The 20,459-nt window shown below is 44.7% G+C and overlaps 1 protein-coding gene across 2 annotated transcripts in view; it reads left to right on the top strand.

Annotated features, from left to right (window-relative positions):
• The window catches only part of ACD (ACD shelterin complex subunit and telomerase recruitment factor), a 174,876-nt gene that overhangs the window by 104,325 nt on the left and 50,092 nt on the right, over positions 1-20,459 (top strand). For both annotated transcript variants that reach the window (XM_063923065.1, XM_063923066.1), the window contains one exon: positions 5,933-6,075. In XM_063923065.1, coding sequence (XP_063779135.1) covers positions 5,933-6,075 — 143 coding nt within the window. The remainder of the gene's footprint in view (positions 1-5,932; positions 6,076-20,459) is intronic.

Below are 20,459 nucleotides of genomic sequence, written 5' to 3'. Positions count from 1 at the left end.
ACCGTGCTTAGGGTCCAACGCCTAATATATATATTATGAATGTTATACTTGCAAAAGAATTAATACAATACAAGTCATACACTACAATATAATATAGACTACCTAACCAGATAACTACACAGGAAATACAATACAATACTATTACGTTTAGGAGAGTACGAGAGAAAGAGAAGAAGAGAGAGAGAGAGATATGGCCCATAACATCAAGAAAGACAATATGATTGCGGAGAAAACTTACGCACAAAGGAAACGATCGCATGCGCCTCTGGACATCCAGCTCCCGATTTTCAGCAATGATAACCGTTGAAGAGTGAGAGCTGGATGTGATCGGCTTGTCTATTTATGCCCCACACACACAATACAATTCAATGGTCCCTACAATCTCATTGTTCATTGGACACAGGAATTCCTCCTCGCATTATAACAAAAGGTCATAGGTTGATTCATACAGGTGGGCTGTGACTATTTCCAACAGCTCAGGTGGGAGGGAAACTGGGTTTCCCGCCGCATGGATAAGTAAGTGCAAATACAGTAAATGTTCATAAACTTCTTATGTTCATAACTATTCGCACGAGCGATTAATCCGCTTCAAACCAACACCGGAATATTGCTAATTAAATACTCTTCCGATGGGTACTAAACACCACTGTATTACTCCTGTCTGACCCTTCGTATCAAACAAAGGGGGATTTCTCTGTTCATGAACATTCTATATTAACCAAACTTTCAGAATCTATCAAAGGGACCATGATCAACAAAATACATTATATAGTGGAAATATGTAACGAAAGAGTCGCACGCTACGAACACATGAACTCTACCGTAAATGCACATACCGCGCGCCCGCGGGTGCCCGCAACAGCGAGTATGCGCACGCACGGGAGAGCGCACGCATGCGCAGCGCAGACCTGTGTGAGGTGCAAAAATATGGCAGTGTGCATAGAGATATTTTTCTGACTTTGACACATCTTCCAATTTATGGAAAATATGGCCGAGGTCCTCATCCAAAACATTACCATCATTTTCATCCAAATTAAATAGAGCATCTATTTTTTTTGCTCTATTTTCACGGTGTCTGAACATGACTGCAGCACAACCAGGTTTAACAGTGGTGAACAAATGCAAATACAAAAACAAAAATTGAAAACCTGACCAGTGCGCAAATAGCTGCCTGTGTGAATCGGCTGATGTGGAGCATCACCTACACTCCAATACCACAATACAACACCACAAAGACCATCAACCTCGATTCCCTTGGCGCTCAGGATTACAGTCCAAAGGTCCTCTGACTCAAAGTGGATATGAGTCATGCACTCAGAACCTTGAAAGACATAAAATGACACCTCATAGGGCAATATATCCAATTCTTCTATATTGGTGCAATAATAATAAGTGAGGACTCCTACCCCTTGGAGTGGTCTACGTTTTAGGTAGACAAAAACCGCATGTGATATTTCTAGTAGTAGTACGGCCCACACTGGATACTGCACGTATTCATCCTCCAAGAGAAGAAATAATCCCAAAATAGTATAATACTGTTTTTAATAAAATATGCAATAAAAGAACAGTGACAGTGATGCTAGCCTCTCACCCGGTGAGTGGTCTACTCCAATGAGGGCAGACAAATGAGCATAAGAATAGAAAGTCCAGGCGTCCCTGCAGGCTCCAAAACACACCAGGCTCGAGTCAGGACCACTGCTTTCTCCCTCCCCCAACGCGTTTCGATACTTCCTGTATCTTTATCAAGGCATGGAGGAAGTGATGACTCCTTAGGTATTTATACCTTTCATAATAACTTTGTAAAAAACCTATTTCCAGACATAGACTTCTAACTCTAAAACATTCCTATAGTAAAAATGGGGCACATTCCCATGTGGGTAGCCGGTCCGGGACTTGAATCTATCCTGAATCATAGTGGTCGATTGACTTCAGCCATTTATGCCCGCGAGAACGCTGTATAGAACGTCCATCTAGACTCACTTTTTTTAGCCCATAAAATTTTTTAATTTTAGATACATCACAGTCAAATAAAAATAGTATCTCATCTGGGTTCCACATCACTTCCTCCATGCCTTGATAAAGATACAGGAAGTATCGAAACGCGTTGGCGGAGGGAGAAAGCAGTGGTCCTGACTCGAGCCTGGTGTGTTTTGGACTTGGGTGCCTTATCCTGTCGGTCACCCTTTCTGATTTTTCACCGTGACCAGGCGGTTCTTCGGACACGCCCTGGTTATCTACCTAAGGTGGTGTCTTCTATCCACCTTAACCAAGAGATTGTGGTTCCGGCCTTTATCTCTCCTGATTTGTTCTCCAAAGAGCGGTCTTTGGATGTGGTATGGGCTCTCCGTATGTGTGTAAAGAGGACAGCCTCCATTAGGAAGTCTGATTCTCTTTTTGTACTTTTTTGGTTTTCACAAACGTGGCTAGCCTGCGAATAAGCAGACCTTGGCCAGATGGATTAGAATGGTGATTGCACAAGCTTATGTACAGGCTGGTCTTCCAGCTCCTGCTACCATCAAAGCCCATTCTACTCGGTCGGTTGGACCTTCTTGGGTGGCCCGCCGTGGTGCGACCCTTGAACAGTTGTGCAAGGCGGCTTCGTGGTCCTCAGTGAACACGTTCATAAGGTTCTATGCCTTCGATACTTCCGCCTCCCAGGATGCTTCCTTTGGACGCCGGGTTCTTGTGCCCGCTACAGTGCGTCCTCTCCCATGAGGAACTGCTTTAGAACATCCCTGATGTTATCCCTGTGGAACCCAGTGTACCCCGCTGCAGAAAAGGAGATTTATGGTAAGAACTTTCCGTTGTTAAATCTCTTTCTGCAAGGTACACTGGGTTCCACAGGGCGCCCACCCTGACGCACTTAGCATCTTTGGGTTTGTATGGCATTAGCCGCTGATACCTTCTCCTGTCATGAGAATGTGGTGTACGAGGCCACTAACGGTTGTCGTCTCTTTTACCTGCTACTGCATTGGACTGGTTAACAAAACTGAGCTCCTGTGCAGGGAGGCGGGGATATAGAGGAGGCGGCACTGGGCATCTTGAACAGTCAAAGCTTTTAGCCTGTTGGTGCCTCGGATCAAGATCCTACTCTACACCCCGATGTTATCCCTGTGGAACCCAGTGTACCTCGCAGAAAGAGATTTAACAACGGTAAGTTCTTACCATAAATCTCCATTTTCCTTTTACTTATACAAAAAAACAAAAGGCTTGAGGGAGAGCCTCTTCAGTTACCATATCTGTTTATTTAATTATATGAGGTTTCTCAAACATACAAATGTTTCTTTTCTTATTCACTAGGATACATTTTGTTATACTTCTCATAAACCTCCATGTTACTTTACAAAACAACACTGTATAATTTATGCGTTTATCTATCTGGAATTTCCTTATAACTTTTTATAGGGATATCAAATAGGGACCATCAGTCTTATTTCACATACAGATTAGATCTTCATTCACATATAAATAGATATAATCGCTCGTTCATTATATACATCTCTCTACTCTCAGGAATTTGAATATTTAAGTCTTAATTCATACTTCAGACTTGCTATTTATATAATCCCTATAAGTGTTTGTAAAGGTCAAGTGCGACTTTCCGTGTTGGTTATAATCGTTTCGCAATATACTCATTCAAACTCTGAGAGATGTACAACGAGAGACACTATTAGTATCTGTGAGGCATAACAATAGTGTGACACATTCTCAATAAATAATGAATGGTTTTGAGTGATATTCATACAGTATATTTGGAAAGTATTCATATTTAATAGCAGTATGACTAGTCTTAAATGTTCAAACTCACAAGAGAAGAGAAATGTATGTAATGAATGAGTGATTATACCTATTCATACTGTATGTGCATGATTATACAGAGTATCTCACCTGTATGTGAAATAAGACTGGTGACCCCCTGTTTGATATCCCTGTAAAAGGTTATAAGGACATTCCAGATAGATTATCCCTGAAATTATACAATGTTTTTTTTCCCCCCTCACAGATTAGCAAAGTAACATATTCAATTAGCTGCACTAATTTACAGCAGCTAATTGAATTGCCCATGGGGGAAAAATTGCGGAACATTTTCTTGTGTAACTGAATATCCTCGACTGTGTGCTGCATATTCTGTTACTATGTAGCTGTGTGATTTTCATAGGGTGTCTGCTGTATTACAATAATTTTTTATGGTCTGGTCATGGTGTGTATCGTATATCTGGCCAAAATACCGTATGTGGAGGGCTGACAGTCTTCAGTTCTACATGTTACCTGTTCTACCAGTTTTATTCTATCTATTTATAATACTGTATATTTATAAAGTGGTTATTAGTCAAACTGACTGAGAAGCAGCGGACAATGGGGGTAATTCAGACCTGATCGCTCACTAGCTATTTTTTGCAGCGCTGCAATCAGATAGACGCCGTCTATAGGGGAGTGTATTTTAGCTTTGCAAGTGTGCGATCGCATGTTCAGCCGAGTGGTACAAAAAGAGTTTGTGCAGTTTCTGAGTAGCTCAGGACTTACTCAGCCGCTGCGATCACTTCAGCCTGTTCAAGACCGGAATTGACGTCAGACACCTGCCCTGCAAACGCTTGGACACGCCTGCGTTTTTCCAAACACTCCCAGAAAAAGGTCAGTTGACAGCCACAAACGCCTTCTTCATGTCAATCTCCTTGCGATCAGATGTGCGAATGGATTCTTCATACAATCCATGGCCCAGCACCGTTCCGCTTTGTACCCGTACGACGCGTGTGCGCATTGCGGTGCATGCGCAGTTCTGACCTGATCGCTGCGCAGCATAAAAAACTTGCGTGCGATCAGGTCTGAATTAGGCCCAGTGTTTCCTATATTAATTTTGTGGCCCACTAAACTCATAACATTCTTATGGAAAATACTGCCAGCTGTGGCATGTAGCACACACATACTGGGGAGCTTTATCTGTACATTGAGATTCAGAATTGGATTAAAGCTGGGTAGACGTCTAAACATCGGTGTGAACCAGCGATGCAATGTAACGATACCGCGTCTTCTGTGGAATCGTCCCATTGGACGTGCACCACATCCAATGGAATAATGTGACTGCTTAATTCGTCAAACAATGGGGGTCAATGCAACCTGATCGCATGCTAGCTATTTTTTGCAGCGCTTTGATCAGATAGTCGCCGCCTATAGGGGATTGTATTGTTGCTTTGCAAGTGTGCGAACGCATGTGCAGCCGAGTAGTACAAAAAAGATATGTGCAGTTTCTGAGTAGCCCAGGACTTACTCAGTCGCTGCGATCACTTCAACCTGTCCGGGACCGGAATTCAAGACAGGAACCATCCCAGCGAACGCATGGACACGCCTGCGTTTTTCCAAACACTCCCAGAAAACGGTCAGTTGCCACCCATAAACGGCTTCTTCCTGTCAATCTGCTTGCGATTGGCTGTGCGAATGGATTCTTCATTAAATCCATTGCATAGCAACAATCCGCTTTGTACCCGTACGATGTGCGTGCGCATTGTGGTGCATGCGCAGTTCTGACCTGATTGCAGCGGAAAAAAACTAGCGTGTGATCAGGTCGTGATGACCCCCAATGAATTGGGTGGATTTGAGGGTACACACTATACGTGGATTGCAACATCGTCCAATATATATCGTATTTTCTGTATCCATCTTACGATATTCCCCTCTCCCAATTGTATGACTCTCCACATATTTTACATTTGTCCCTAACCCCTGCAGGCGCACATGGTTTTAAAAACCTGCAAATTGCACCTTCTAGCTGATGTAGGCACTTTGTATCTAGTTATACATATAATGCTGGGATGCCGTTCACCATTGCTTACAATACATAACATACAGTATAGATAATATCGTCCTCATAGAAGTGTAATACTGTTTTTCATATAGTGATGTTCTATTTAGAATAATTTGTGTCTCATTTACTTAGACGTGTGTCTTACCCAATTACTTATGGTTGAAAGTGAAGAGAAATTCAGAGCCTTGAAATCCATTGCTGAACACTGTCTTGATCTTAACCCATTTGAGACACAAGAGATCCCAGCACAAGCCCGGACAAATTGGGGTAATAAGGTACAAACCTTCTAGATAAGCAAACAAATGGTTTTCTTTTGCGCAAAAAATGAGCAGCTGAAATTCTACAGGAGTTATCGAACCTGTATACAAACCAATACAAGAAAAAAGAATCGAATAAGCACTCAACTGCAAGTTACCCATAAAATGTCTCTTAAAGGAAAAACAGTCGGTCATCTGTCGTTCTTTTTATGAATGGTTCCAAATCCTTCTCCTCCTCTAAATATTGCTCCACAACGTGAAAATATGTAAATAAACACAAAAAGAACATGTAGTGTAATACGTTCTATGAATAAAGTCCAACAGTTTTTCCCCAGTCCTTATGTTATGGGTCAGTGTCTTCTATTGATAGAGGGTCACTTCTGGTGTTTCAGAATATACATGTGCTCACGTGTGCTTACTTCTTATAGGAGCGTGCCACACCAGTAGCAGTTTCTTTAAAGTGATCCTTCTGCCATTACCATACACCAATATTACCAAGTTGCTCACATGTATGCTTTACATATAGTAGGTTATGATCCCTCACAAGTACGGGTGTAACACACTCCTATAAGTAGTAAGCCCACATGTGAGCACATGTATATTTTGAAACACGAGAAGGTGACCCTCTATCAATAAAAGACACTGACCCAGGACGGGAAGAACAGGAAAAGATTGTTGGACTTTATTCATACAACGTATTACACTACATGTTTGTTTGTTTTTTGGGGGGCGGTTATGTACATATTTACACATTGTGGAGCGATATTTGGAGGAGGAGAAGGATTTGGAACCATTTATAAAAAGAATGACAGATGACTGACTGTTTTTCTTTTAAGAGACGTTTTATGGATAACGGAGCGCATAATTCCATTCTTTTTTTCTTTTAAAGGTGCAAAGTGAATGACCTAGAGCCTAACTTCATATTAACATTAATCGTTGCATGTACACACTTACTTGTTTAGGCCTGTATCTTCAGTTGCATGTATTTTCAAGTATAAGCATAGTTGCATCTGCAGCAAAGTTATTACAATCATTGTATACTCGTAAACCCGCACCTGTCCTATAAAGCACAATGAGCAGATGTACTAAGCCTTGAAAAGTGATAAAGTAGAGAGTGAAAAAAGTACTTCCAGTCAGCTCCTAACTGTCATGTTACAGGCTGACATGACAGTTAGGAGGTGGTTGGTTGGTAGTTTATCACTTTCGAGGCTTAGTACATTTGACCCAATGGATACACCTCCTAAAGATAGGGGTGTGACTAACTTACATTTCTCCTTCTCTACTGTACTGCACTTCAGCATAAACTCCACATTCCCACCTCTCAATCCCCAACCATGGGGCCAAAAGTGCAGCTCAAGGTGTGCACGTAATTATACATACAATTAAAGAATCTGTAAATGAGGCCTTTTATGATCATGTTGTTGCTTTTTCTTCCTCTGCACTCAGTTGTTACGCGACTTCTCACAGAATGTAAGCTTCTATATATGAGAGAACCATTTATTGAGCGTAATCTTTTCTTATTAAGTACTGTAAGTCAAGTTAACATATACAGTGCCTTGCTAAAGCTTTCACCTCCCTTGGATTTTTACCTATTTTGTAACATAACTTGTAATTTAAAAAAAATTTTATCTGATTTTTATGTGATGGATATGCACAAAATAGTCTAAGTTGGTGAAGTGAAATGAGTTAATTTTATATAAAAAATAATTTTTATCAATAAAAATGTGAAAATTGGCATGTGCAAATGTATTGACCCCCTTTGCGATAAAGCCCCTCAAAAGTTCTGGTGCAACCAATTACCTTCAGAAATCACATAATTAGTGAAATGAAGTCCACCTGTGTGCAATCTAAGTGTCACATGATATGTCAGGATAAACACACCTTTTGTGAAAGGCACCAGAGGCTGCAACAGTACTAAGCAAGAGGCATTACACCATGAAGACCAAGGAGCTCTCCAAACAAGTCAGGGACAAAGTTGTTGAGAAGTACAAGTCCGCGTTGGATTATAAAAAAAATATCCAAATCTTTGATGACCCCCCCCCCGGAGCACAATCAAATCCATCATCTTCAAATGGAAAGAACATGGTACCACAACAAACCTGCCAAGAGAGGGCCGGCCACCAAAACTCAGACCGGGCAAGGAGGGCATTAATCAGAGAGGCAGTACAGAGACCAAAGGTAACCCTGAAGGAGCTGCAGAGTTCCACAGCAGAGACTGGTGTATCTGCGAATGTGACCACAATAAGCGGTACACTCCATAGAGCTGGGCTTTATGGAAGAGTGGTGTCAAAGTCGAAAAATATTGCAGTACACACATCATGTACAAACCACACAGATGGCCTCCGTGCGCGTACTTGCTCTGCTGTGCGTGCACATATCCGCAATTTGCGTATGGTCGCTCCCGCGGTCCTGCGCATTAGCGCGTGGTATGGGTATTTACGGTAGAGTTTGTGAACGCATGGAAAGCTATCAAAACACATTACATATATAATCCAAATAGTGCACAATGTACACATAGCCTCCCTGCACCACATCAGAAAGTAACAACAGTTTAAATGGTTTCAGAACAAAGGGATTCACCTTTACAGAATAGGAGGGGACAGAACAAGGTTATAAGGTGGTGTTTGGTATCCAGCTGAAGGGTATTTTAAGGGTAACATTCCGGTGTTGGTTTGAGAAAGATTGCATGTTCCTGTGGATAGTTATGTGCAGGAGCAAAATATAGATATAAACTGTATTTACTGTACATTATGTATGCGGCGGGAATCCAGAGGAGGCCACCCACAAGAGCAGTTGGGAAAGACATCGCCTACCTATTCAAACCGACCTATGACCTCTCCTGTATTGTAAATGTGCATTCCTGTGTCCAATGGACAAAGAGATTACAGTATCTATTGTATTGCTTTTTGGAAGAATTGTATAAAGAGCTGCTGCAGGCCTGGTCAGACAGAAGACTCGCAAAGTTATCTATCAGATGACCGAGGACCGACCGGGTTGCGCAAGCTGGTACACTCACGTATGTACCATTGAATGTAGCCATTTACTCTGTTATATTGTATTGTATTATTTGTATTGTAACCCCCTTTCAGCAATAATCCACTGTGGTGTCGGAACCCAGCGGTAAAATCACAATTGGTGTCGTGTCTTCATTGCCCTGCTAAGGTTTAAAGCGTATTTTCATTGCATTGCATAACTGTTCAGGGCTTGTGGTGTATCTCTGGGTGTGTACGCGCTGTGAGTACTTTGTACCGTCAGCGCGACGTTTGTACGCGAAGTCCGTACTCCGTACGGGACTTTGTACGCTAATAGTGTACAACGTGCGCAGAGTGTGTGTTAAGTACAGCGACCGCAGCGGCTCCATGGTAAAGTGTATTCAAGGTGTGTTTAAGGTATAGCTTTCTTTCCTAAGGATATTTTCAGCATTATCAATTGGGGGCTCCTCCGGTTTTCCACATTCTTACTACCTAACAGGTCACAGCAGACTTTATCTATCAGCAAAGGGTGGACAGGACAGTATCCTACGTAACCCTTTCGTGGTCGTTGGAGAAAAATTTTTTGGCGCCAAACGCGTACACAAAAGGGCACCCATACTTTGCATACTCTCTCACATTGTTGCCATAACATTCAGATTGCTAGATTCATCTAAACCTGTGTGAAACCGGAGATATTTGTTGCTATATAGTTAAAACTAAAATTAATGTTTAAGGAAGTAAGTGTAAAGCACAAACACAGTCTGGCCTAGTTGTAAAGGTTTATACAGAAAGAAACTGTGTTGTGTTAAGTGAGCGAATATAGTTAGCATTGCTCACATTTATAGAAGTTGTGTGATCTGTTTTATTGCGTACGCACATTGGTATACGTGGTACGGAACGTGAGGACAGCGTACAAAGACGTGCACGTAGCGCAAGGCCGCACGCGTGGCATAGAGGTACGCACGGTTGCGTAATTACGCAAGCTTGCGTAGGGTTGTGCGCGCATAATAAAACCACATGATAGTTTCGCTTAGTTAAAAGGCGGGACAGTAGCCACGCTACAATAGCACCAAACTACCCGGTTTCTAAAGAAATTTAATATAAAAACAAAATTTAGTGTAAATCATTTTTCTCTAACGTCCTAGTGGATGCTGGGGACTCCGTAAGTACCATGGGGAATAGACGGGCTCCGCAGGAGACTGGGCACTCTAAAGAAAGATTAGGTACTATCTGGTGTGCACTGGCTCCTCCCTCTATGCCCCTCCTCCAGACCTCAGTTAGAATCTGTGCCCGGCCAGAGCTGGGTGCTCCTAGTGGGCTCTCCTGAGCCTGCTGGTAAAAGAAAGTATTTGTTAGGTTTTTTATTTTCAGTGAGCTTCTGCTGGCAACAGACTCACTGCTACGAGGGACTGAGGGGAGAGAAGCAAACCTACCTGTCTACAGCTAGGTTGCGCTTCTTAGGCTATTGGACACCATTAGCTCCAGAGGGTTCGAACACAGGCATCTGTCCTCGATCGTCCGTTCCCGGAGCCGCGCCGCCGTCCCCCTCGCAGAGCCAGAAGAACAGAAGCTTGAAGACGGCGAAAACGGCGGCTGAAGACTCCTGTCTTCATTTAAAGTAGCGCACAGCACCGCAGCTGTGCGCCATTGCTCCCAGCACACTTTCACACTCCAGTCACTGTAGGGTGCAGGGCGCTGGGGGGGGCGCCCTGGGCAGCAATTGAAGTACCTTTTTGGCATAACATACATATATACAGTCGGGCACTGTATATATGTAAAAAACCCCGCCATTTTTTTCACACAGAAGCGGGACAGAAGCCCGCCGCTGAGGGGGCGGGGCCTTCTTCCTCAGCACACCAGCGCCATTTTCTCTTCACAGCTCCGCTGGAAGGACGCTCCCCAGGCTCTCCCCTGCAGTATCCAGGTACAAGAAGGGTAAAAAAGAAAGGGGGGGGGCACATAAATTTAGGCGCAAAAGACATAAAATCGGCAGCTATTGGGTAATCACTTATTATAGTGAATATCCCTGGGTTATATAGCGCTGTGGTGTGTGCTGGCATACTCTCTCTCTGTCTCCCCAAAGGCCTTTGTGGGGTCCTGTCCTCAGTCAGAGCATTCCCTGTGTGTCTGCTGTGTGTCGGTACGGCTGTGTCGACATGTTTGATGAGGGTTACGTGGAGGCGGAGCAAGTGCGGATAAATGTGGTGTCGCCGCCGTCGGGGCCGACACCTGATTGGATGGATATGTGGAAGGTCTTAAATGATAATGTAAGCTCCTTGCATAAAAGGTTTGATGACGCTGCAGCCTTGGGACAGCCGGGGTCTCAACCCGGGCCTGCCCAGGCGACTCAGAGGCCGTCAGGGTCTCATAAACGCCCACTATCTCAGATGGTTGACACAGATGCCAACACGGAGTCCGACTCCAGTGTCGACGATGATGAGGCACAATTACAGCCTAAGATGACCAAGGCCATCCGCTACATGATTATTGCAATGAAAGATGTATTGCACATTTCAGAGGTTAACCCTGTCCCTGACAAGAGGGTGTATATGTTTGGGGAGAAAAAGCAGGCAGTGACTTTTCCCCCGTCACATGAATTAAATGAGTTATGTGAAGAAGCGTGGAGTTCCCATGATAAAGTGGTGATTTCCAAAAAATTACTGCTGGCGTACCCTTTCCCGCCAACGGACAGGTTAGGTTGGGAATCCTCCCCTAGGGTAGACAAGGCGATGACACGCTTATCTAAGAAGGTGGCCCTGCCGTCTCAGGATACGGCCGCCCTAAAGGATCCTGCGGATAGGAAGCAGGAAGCTATCTTGAAGTCAGTGTATACACACTCTGGTACTCTACTGAGACCAGCTATTGCTTCAGCCTGGATGTGTAGCGCTGTAGCAGCATGGACAGATACTCTGTCAGAGGACATAGATGCCCTGGACAGGGATACTTTCTTGCTAACCCTGGGCCATATAAAAGACGCCGTCTTATATATGCGGGATGCCCAGAGAGACATTTGCCTGCTGGGCTCTAGAATTAATGCATGTCCATTTCTGCCAGGAGGGTCTTATGGACTCGGCAATGGACAGGGGATGCAGATTCTAAAAAACACATGGAGGTTTTGCCTTATAAGGGTGAGGAATTGTTTGGGGACGGCCTCTCGGACCTGGTGTCCACAGCGACAGCTGGAAAGTCGACTTTCTTGCCTCAGGTTTCCTCACAGCCTAAGAAAGCACCGTATTATCAAATGCAGTCCTTTAGTTCTCAGAGAAGCAAGAAGGTCAGAGGTGCATCCTTTCTTGCCAGAGGCAGGGGTAGAGGAAAGAAGCTGCACCATGCAGCTAGTTCCCAGGAACAAAAGTCCTCCCCGGCTTCCACGAAGTCCACCGCATGACGCTGGGGCTCCACAGGCAGAGCCAGGAGCGGTGGGGGCGCGTCTCCGAAAATTCAGCAACCAGTGGGTTCGCTAACAGGTGGATCCTTGGGCTATACAAATTGTATCTCAGGGATACAAGCTGGAGTTCGAAGTGACTCCCCCTCACCGTTAACTAAAATCAGCCTTGCCATCTTCCCCCACGGAAAGGGAGGTAGTCTTGGCGGCAATTCACAAGCTGTACCTCCAGCAAGTGATAATAATGGTCCCCCTCCTTCAACAGGGAAGGGGTTACTATTCCACACTGTTTGTGGTACCGAAACCGGACGGTTCGGTAAGACCCATTCTGAATTTAGAATCCTTGAACATTTTATATGAAAAAATTCAAGTTCAAAATGGAATCGCTCAGAGCGGTCATTGCAAGCCTGCAAGAGGGGGATTTTATGGTATCTCTGGACATCAAGGATGCTTACTTGCATGTCCCCATTTATCCACCTCACCAGGAGTACCTCAGGTTTGTGGTACATGACTGTCATTACCAATTCCAGACGTTGCCGTTTGGTCTGTCCACGGCACCGAGAGTATTTACCAAGGTAATGGCCGAAATGATGGTACTCCTTCGGAAGCAAGGAGTTACGGTTATCCCATACTTGGACGATCTCCTCATAAGGGCGAGGTCCAGGGAGCAGTTGTTGATCAGCGTAGCACACTCTCAGGAAGTGTTGCAACAGCACGGCTGGATTCTGAATATTCCAAAGTCGCAGCTGATTCCTTCGACGCGTCTGCCCTTCCTGGGTATGATTCTGGACACACAACAGAAGAAGGTGTTTCTCCCGGAGGAGAAGGCCCAGGAGTTAGTGACTCTGGTCAGGGACCTCCTAAAACCAAAACAGGTGTCGGTGCATCACTGCACGCGAGTCCTGGGAAAGATGGTGGCCTCATACGAAGCCATTCCCTTCGGCAGGTTCCATGCGAGGATCTTTCAGTGGGATCTGTTGGACAAGTGGTCCGGATCGCATCTTCAGATGCATCGGCTGATCACCCTGTCCCCGAGAGCCAGGGTGTCTCTTCTGTGGTGGCTGCAGAGTGCTCATCTTCTCGAGGGCCGCAGGTTCGGCATACAGGACTGGGTTCTGGTGACCACGGATGCAAGCCTCCGCTGATGGGGGGCAGTCACTCAGGGAAGAAACTTCCAAGGGTTGTGGTCAAGTCAGGAGACTTGTCTGCACATAAATATACTGGAACTAAGGGCCATATACAACGCCCTGAGTCAAGCGGAGCCCCTGCTTCGAGACCAACCAGTGCTGATTCAGTCAGACAACATCACGGCGGTCGCCCATGTAAACGACCTCCACCCGGGAGAGTGGGGACTTCATCAAGAAGTCTTCACACAGATTGCAAATCGATGGGAACTGCCACAGGTGGACATGATGGCGTCCCGCCTCAACAAAAAGCTAAAAAGATATTGCGCCAGGTTAAGGGACCCTCAGGCGATAGCTGTGGACGCGCTAGTGACACCCTGGGTGTTCCAGTCGGTATATGTGTTCCCTCCTCTTCCTCTCATACCCAAGGTACTGAGAATAGCAAGAAAAAGAGGAGTGAGAACAATACTCATCGTTCCGGATTGGCCAAGAAGGACTTGGTACCCAGAACTACAAGAGATGATCACAGAGGACCCATGGCCTCTGCCTCTCAGACAGGACCTGTTGCAACAAGGGCCCTGTCTGTTCCAAGACTTACCGCGGCTGCGTTTGACGGCATGGCGGTTGAACGCCGATCCTAACGGAAAAGGGCATCCCGGATGAAGTGATTCCTACGCTGATAAAAGCTAGGAAGTATGTAACAGCTAAGCATTATCACCGTATATGGCGAAGATATGTTGCTTGGTGTGAGGCCAGGATGGACCCTACAGAGGAATTCCAGCTGGGTCGATTTCTGCACTTCCTACAGTCAGGTGTGACTATGGGCCTGAAATTAGGGTCCATAAAGGTCCAGATTTCGGCCCTATCCATTTTCTTTCAAACAGAACTGGCTTCACTGCCTGAGGTTCAGACGTTTGTTAAGGGAGTGCTGCATATTGAGCCCCCTTTTGTGCCACCAGTGGCACCTTGGGATCTTAACGTTGTGTTGGATTTCCTGAAATCCCACTGGTTTGAACCACTTAAGACTGTGGAACTGAAGTATCTCACGTGGAAAGTGGTTATGCTGTTGGCCTTAGCATCGGCGAGGCGTGTATCAGAATTGGCGGCTTTGTCATGTAAAAGGCCTTATTTGATCTTCCATATGGACAGGGCAGAATTGCGGACTCGTCCCCAATTTCTCACAAAGGTGGTGTCATCGTTTCATTTGAACCAACCTATTGTGGTCCCTGCGGCTACTCGGGACTTGGAGGACTCCAAGTTGCTGGACGTAGTCCGGGCTTTGAAAATATATGTTTCCAGAACGGCTGGAGTCAGGAAGACTGACTCGCTGTTTATTCTGTATGCACCCAATAAGCTGGGTGCTCCTGCTTCAAAGCAAACTATTGCTCGCTGGATCTGTAGAACGATTCAGCTGGCTCATTCTGCGGCTGGATTGCCGCATCCAAAATCAGTGAAAGCCCATTCCACAAGGAAGGTGGGCTCTTCTTGGGCGGCTGCCCGAGGGGTCTCGGCTTTACAGCTTTGCCGAGCGGCAGTTGGTCGGGTTCAAACACTTTTGCAAAGTTCTACAAGTTTGATACCCTGGCTGAAGAGGACCTTTGTTTGCTCATTCGGTGCTGCAGAGTCATCCGCACTCTCCCGCCCGTTTGGGAGCTTTGGTATAATCCCCATGGTCCTTACGGAGTCCCCAGCATCCACTAGGACGTTCGAGAAAATAAGAATTTACTCACCGGTAATTCTATTTCTCGTAGTCCGTAGTGGATGCTGGGCGCCCGTCCCAAGTGCGGACTTTCTGCAATACGTGTATATAGTTATTGCTTAATAAAGGGTTATTGTTATGAGCCATCCGTTGAGTGATGCTCAGTTGTTGTTCATACTGTTAACTGGGTAAGGTTATCACGAGTTGTACGGTGTGATTGGTGTGGCTGGTATGAGTCTTACCCTGGATTCCAAAATCCTTTCCTTGTAATGTCAGCTCTTCCGGGCACAATTTCCCTAACTGAGGTCTGGAGGAGGGGCATAGAGGGAGGAGCCAGTGCACACCAGATAGTACCTAATCTTTCTTTAGAGTGCCCAGTCTCCTGCGGAGCCCGTCTATTCCCCATGGTCCTTACGGAGTCCCCAGCATCCACTACGGACTACGAGAAATAGAATTACCGGTGAGTAAATTCTTATTTTTTTTTTTAAATTGCCTCTGGGGGTAAAGCTGCCAACTTGAATGAATCCTAATTTTCTGTACAGAAAAATAAAGTATATTTGAGTGAGCGAATGCAGGAGTGAGTGGATACTGAACCCAAGAACTGAAGTGGTCTAGGTGGCCTAAGCTAGGTGGTCTAGGTGGACACACTGGGTTAGTAGAGGCCCGGTGGCGTAGGGTTCGCAACCCAGCGTTATTAACTAGGTGGTCTTAGTGGACTGAGTGGTATCCCATACAACTCTTAGTGGTCTGAAGTGGTCTAGGCTAGGTGGTCTACAGCAATCCTAGGGCATATAGATAACTAGTATCTATAGGCTGTGCTATTGCATCACATGTCCGCTTGTTCTGCACAGCGCAACGTGATATTATTGTGTCATATGCGCTGTGGAAGAGCATACGCAGATGTGATTGTATAGACAAAGGGGTTTTTCTTTGATAACTTCGGGAAATCTCCCTGGTGGGCTTCACTAGAAAGGGTGAAAGATAGTTATCTAATTTCTCTGTTTTTCACCCTACAAACAATTCCAGTTGAAAGATACCGCAAAGGACATTTTCACTGCCTCTCTCAGGAAAATATTCCAAACAGAACTTCCACCGAAAGAAATTACGGTGTAAGGTCTGATAGGAGCCCTAAGTTGGGTACATTGCGATCCGCTACCAACAGTGTATCGTTGTACTGGCCAGCGTGGGCGAGAGCGAGTGGAAGGCGCTCGGGTATACTTCCACCGTCTACTTATATTGAGTATTTTGGTGTTTGTGGGATTTTTTTTTAAATTATTAGAAGAGACCCACAAATATGGGAGCCAGTTGCTCAAGTAAGAGACGTTTAGACAGGGTTCAGGTAGAATTGTGGCCAAAAGGCTCAGCAAGGTTGATCATGTGTGAAAAATATGGTTCACACACAGAAGTTTTATGCAATGAGTGGGTATGTATGACTAACAATGATAGGGTACCATTCCCTAGGGTGGGCAGCTTTGAACCAGAGGTACTGCAGAATGTAAGCAGTAGAATATGTCTTCTTAAATCCAGAAAACAAAGGATTAGACATAATGATTGTTTAAAATTATGGCAACAGGAGGGGGATATGTAAAGAGAACAAATTCGCAAAACAGGTTCAAAACCTAGCGGGAATGAGAACACAAACACACACCAGTGTCGACACAGGTCGAAGGGGAAGAGATGGCTACAGTCAATGGTATATCCGTAAATGATAGTAGTATGCAAAAACAATGTATTAACCCTAATTTTTACAAGATGTATCCTGTTTTGAAGTCTTTTCAAGGTTATAGGTCACAGGAAGATGAAGGATCCAGCCAAATTCCAGCTCTCCTCCAAGCAGTCACTTTGCAGGACACTCAGGTGGGGCCTGTCCAACCAGGTAGAGCAGTAACAATATTCCCCAATGAAAGAACTAGTGAGGTCACAGCTACTGGTAAGTGTGAGGCAGTTCATTGCACAGAGACAACAGCACCTCACAGTAAACAGATTAGGAACGGAATGGTAGAATTACACCCTGTCTTGGAGATAGTAACTCCCAATGGGGGAACCGATAGTCAGGGAGTAGTCCTCACCAGGAATAATGCAATGTATTGCCCGTGGCCCAGAGATGAGCTGCGATCAATCATTTCAGAATTCCCCAACCCTCGGAAGCATTTAGCCAGATGTCAGAAATTTATCAGAGATCTGGGTAATGCGTATGGAACCGACAAACAAACACTGGCGGATATATTTGAAAGCGTGCCTACCCCCTAATATTGACACCCAAAAAAATGTATCACTGATTGTAGATTAGAGTCGGATAGTCTTATGACTGACAGAAACAATCAGGAAAATATAGAACGAATTAATAGGCAACTAGAGCTGCGTTTCCCCATTGAGTAGAGAAGAATTTTCTCCATAAAACAGAGGGAAAATGAAAGGACATCTGAATATTCCATCGGGCCCTGCAAATAATGAATAAATACATTGGGGTATCAGATACAGGGAACGATGCAAATTATAGGGAAGTGGCTGTTTCTGTGCTAATGGACAGACTCAATAAGACAGTAAGGGACAGGGTACAAACATTTTTGCCCGATTGGAGAGGGGCCACAGTAGCTTGCCTTAGAGACTGCGCGATTGAACACCATAAGAATATTGCTAGGCGTAGAGAACTGCATGAGGAGAGGCTGAGGATTGAAAGAATACAGGCTCTTACACCAAAGAAGTATCAACCTAAACCCCAAAACACGGATAGTAAGAAAGGACCTAGGATATGTTACACTTGTAGGAAGGAAGGGCATGTTGCCAGAGATTGTAGGAGTAGTAGAACACATAGCCAATATAGACCCCTAGACAGAGAAAACAAGCCACGTTATTAAACACATAGACGGGATCAAGAGACATATAGTAAGGAATCACGAGCTATATAGAAAACACAGATTCGGTTAATGGGAAGAACAGAATAAATGCAACTTTACTCTTTTGACAGAACTTACTGGGGTTAGGAGGAGGTCTCTAAAACTTCTGCTTCTCTCTCTAACAGAAGTGACCTCTAATTATCTTAACAGGAGTTTTGTAAGAGATGGTATACATATAGAGTGCTCCCACCCAGGAAGCACAAAGTATGTGTGGATACCCACGAAGACTAAGGTTACATTTCACGGTTCTAGATGCATGTCCATCACAGGTAGAGGAAATTATCTCAAAGATACCGGGTTCCCTATGAACTTAGAATGGACAGGACACTGGATTGATGGCTGGGATAGTCCCAGTAGAGCTATAACACACATAGAATTTCTTTTAGGGGAGCAGACCGAGTAGATAATCATTCCCCCGTAGTGCCCAATCCAGATGTCAAATTTTGTAAAAAATTCTTTGCCTCTACAAACTTATCTGTTACTAAACTCTATGTGATTTGTCTTCAAAGTTTCCTCTTCATCTCTTACGTTCACTGACAGGATTATAGTTCAAACGCCACATGCCTACTCGGTCTTTCAGAGCTCTGCCCAAATCCAGTATATCTCACCAGCATAGGGACACCAGTATTTACGCAGTGTGCCTGGTCGTGCACAAAGGGTGGGGAATGAGAATACTGGTGAAGGGAGACTGTGCATAGACACTGATATGCATGATGGTGTGACAGCCTGATGGTGAACGCAAATCTGACAAATTTTCTTTTTATTATTTCCCCTCTCTTTTCACTTTCCACAGACGGTTTACTTCACACAACTGCTAATACACAACAGTTAAACACATCGAAATGCAAGATTTGTGTTCATTACAGGAAAGGGCAGTCTGGAGGTCAAAGGGGTATGGCCAGGAATCCTCGGGACTGTGGACAGGTGGACAAGGTAAGCCAGTAGCCCCCAGAGCATATCTTCCAAGCTTAGCTGAGGCGGCACACGGTCTGACTCATCTGGGTAAAGAGGGTATGTGTAAGCTGGTGAGAGCCTACTGGTGTGCGCCAGGATTCTCTTCTCATGCAGGTAAGAGAGCAATGACATGTTTTACTTGCTTGAGGAAGAATATTGGAAAGTCAATACCAACAGAGCCCTCAAATATCCCTCCGACAGACGGCCCTTTTCAGGTAATACAAATCGATTTCATACAGTTACCACCCTGTAGGAATTTAAAATGTGTTAGTTTGTATTGACGTATTTTCTAATTGGGTAGAAGCGTTCCCTGCTGCCACAAATACTGCTACGTTCACTGCAAAGAAAATTGTGCAGGAATTTGTGTGTAGATATGGTATCCCTAGAATAATTGAAAGTGATAGGGGTACCCATTTTACAGGTGAAGTCTTTCAGGTCATGTGCAAACTGATGGGAATTAATAGCAAGCTGCATACTCCGTACCGTCCACAGGCGAGTGCAAAGGTGGAGAGAGTGAATAGCACTATTAAGAACAAGCTGAGCAAATTAATGGTTGAAACTGGATTGTCGTGGCCAGAAGCTTTGCCACTAGCGTTGTACAGCATCAGAACCACTCCCAGGTCTCCCCTTATCCTATCACCCTTTGAAATCCTTTTTGGTCGACAACCTCATGTAATGATAGACCCCCAGGATGATTTGAAATGTAATAATGAAGTGACTGTGAAATATTTGGTTGGGATGAGCCAGCAGCTGAGAAATTTAAAGCTGGTGATTCCTGACCTACCGATCAGTAATTGTCATGACATTGAACCTGGGGATTATGTGATGATTCGAAATTTCTTATGCTCAGGTTGCTTCATAGACAGGTGGGAAGGACCATATCAAGTCTTGTTAACCAGCACAACAGCATTGAAGGTCGCCGAAAGAGAGACGTGGATCCACTCGTCCCACTGCAAGCAGGTCGCTGACCCGGAGAGAACTCGTGCAGTTTCATCAAGTTTTTGTGGTTTGGTAACTGTGTGTTCAAAGAGCAAAGTGAACTGTGTGTCCAAAGAGCAAAGCAAAGAGACACTAGAGTATTTGTTCTGGGAAAGTTGAGAGGCAGGACTGTTGAAGGGCATCTGAGCACAGAGAGTAACAAGAGCTAGAACGGTTGTCGTACCACTTTCTTTTTTCACCTCCCCCCTACATTTTTCCTTTCTTTTCTCCTTTTTATTTTTCTCCTTTCCCCTAACGAAATGGATCGATCACAAGAGACTGCGTTTCGGGTTGTTAGTAATTCTGGTTTTGATAAGGACAGTTTGTTTTGGTGAGGGTCCCAGAGAGGTCGAGCAGGGATCTGGAATGGGTTCTGATGGCAAGTATGAATTT

This window comes from Pseudophryne corroboree, chromosome 5 (genome assembly GCF_028390025.1).
Source record: "Pseudophryne corroboree isolate aPseCor3 chromosome 5, aPseCor3.hap2, whole genome shotgun sequence".
In the NCBI taxonomy this organism is placed as follows: Eukaryota; Metazoa; Chordata; class Amphibia; order Anura; family Myobatrachidae; genus Pseudophryne; species Pseudophryne corroboree.
This window is presented reverse-complemented; position numbering and strand designations above follow the sequence as displayed.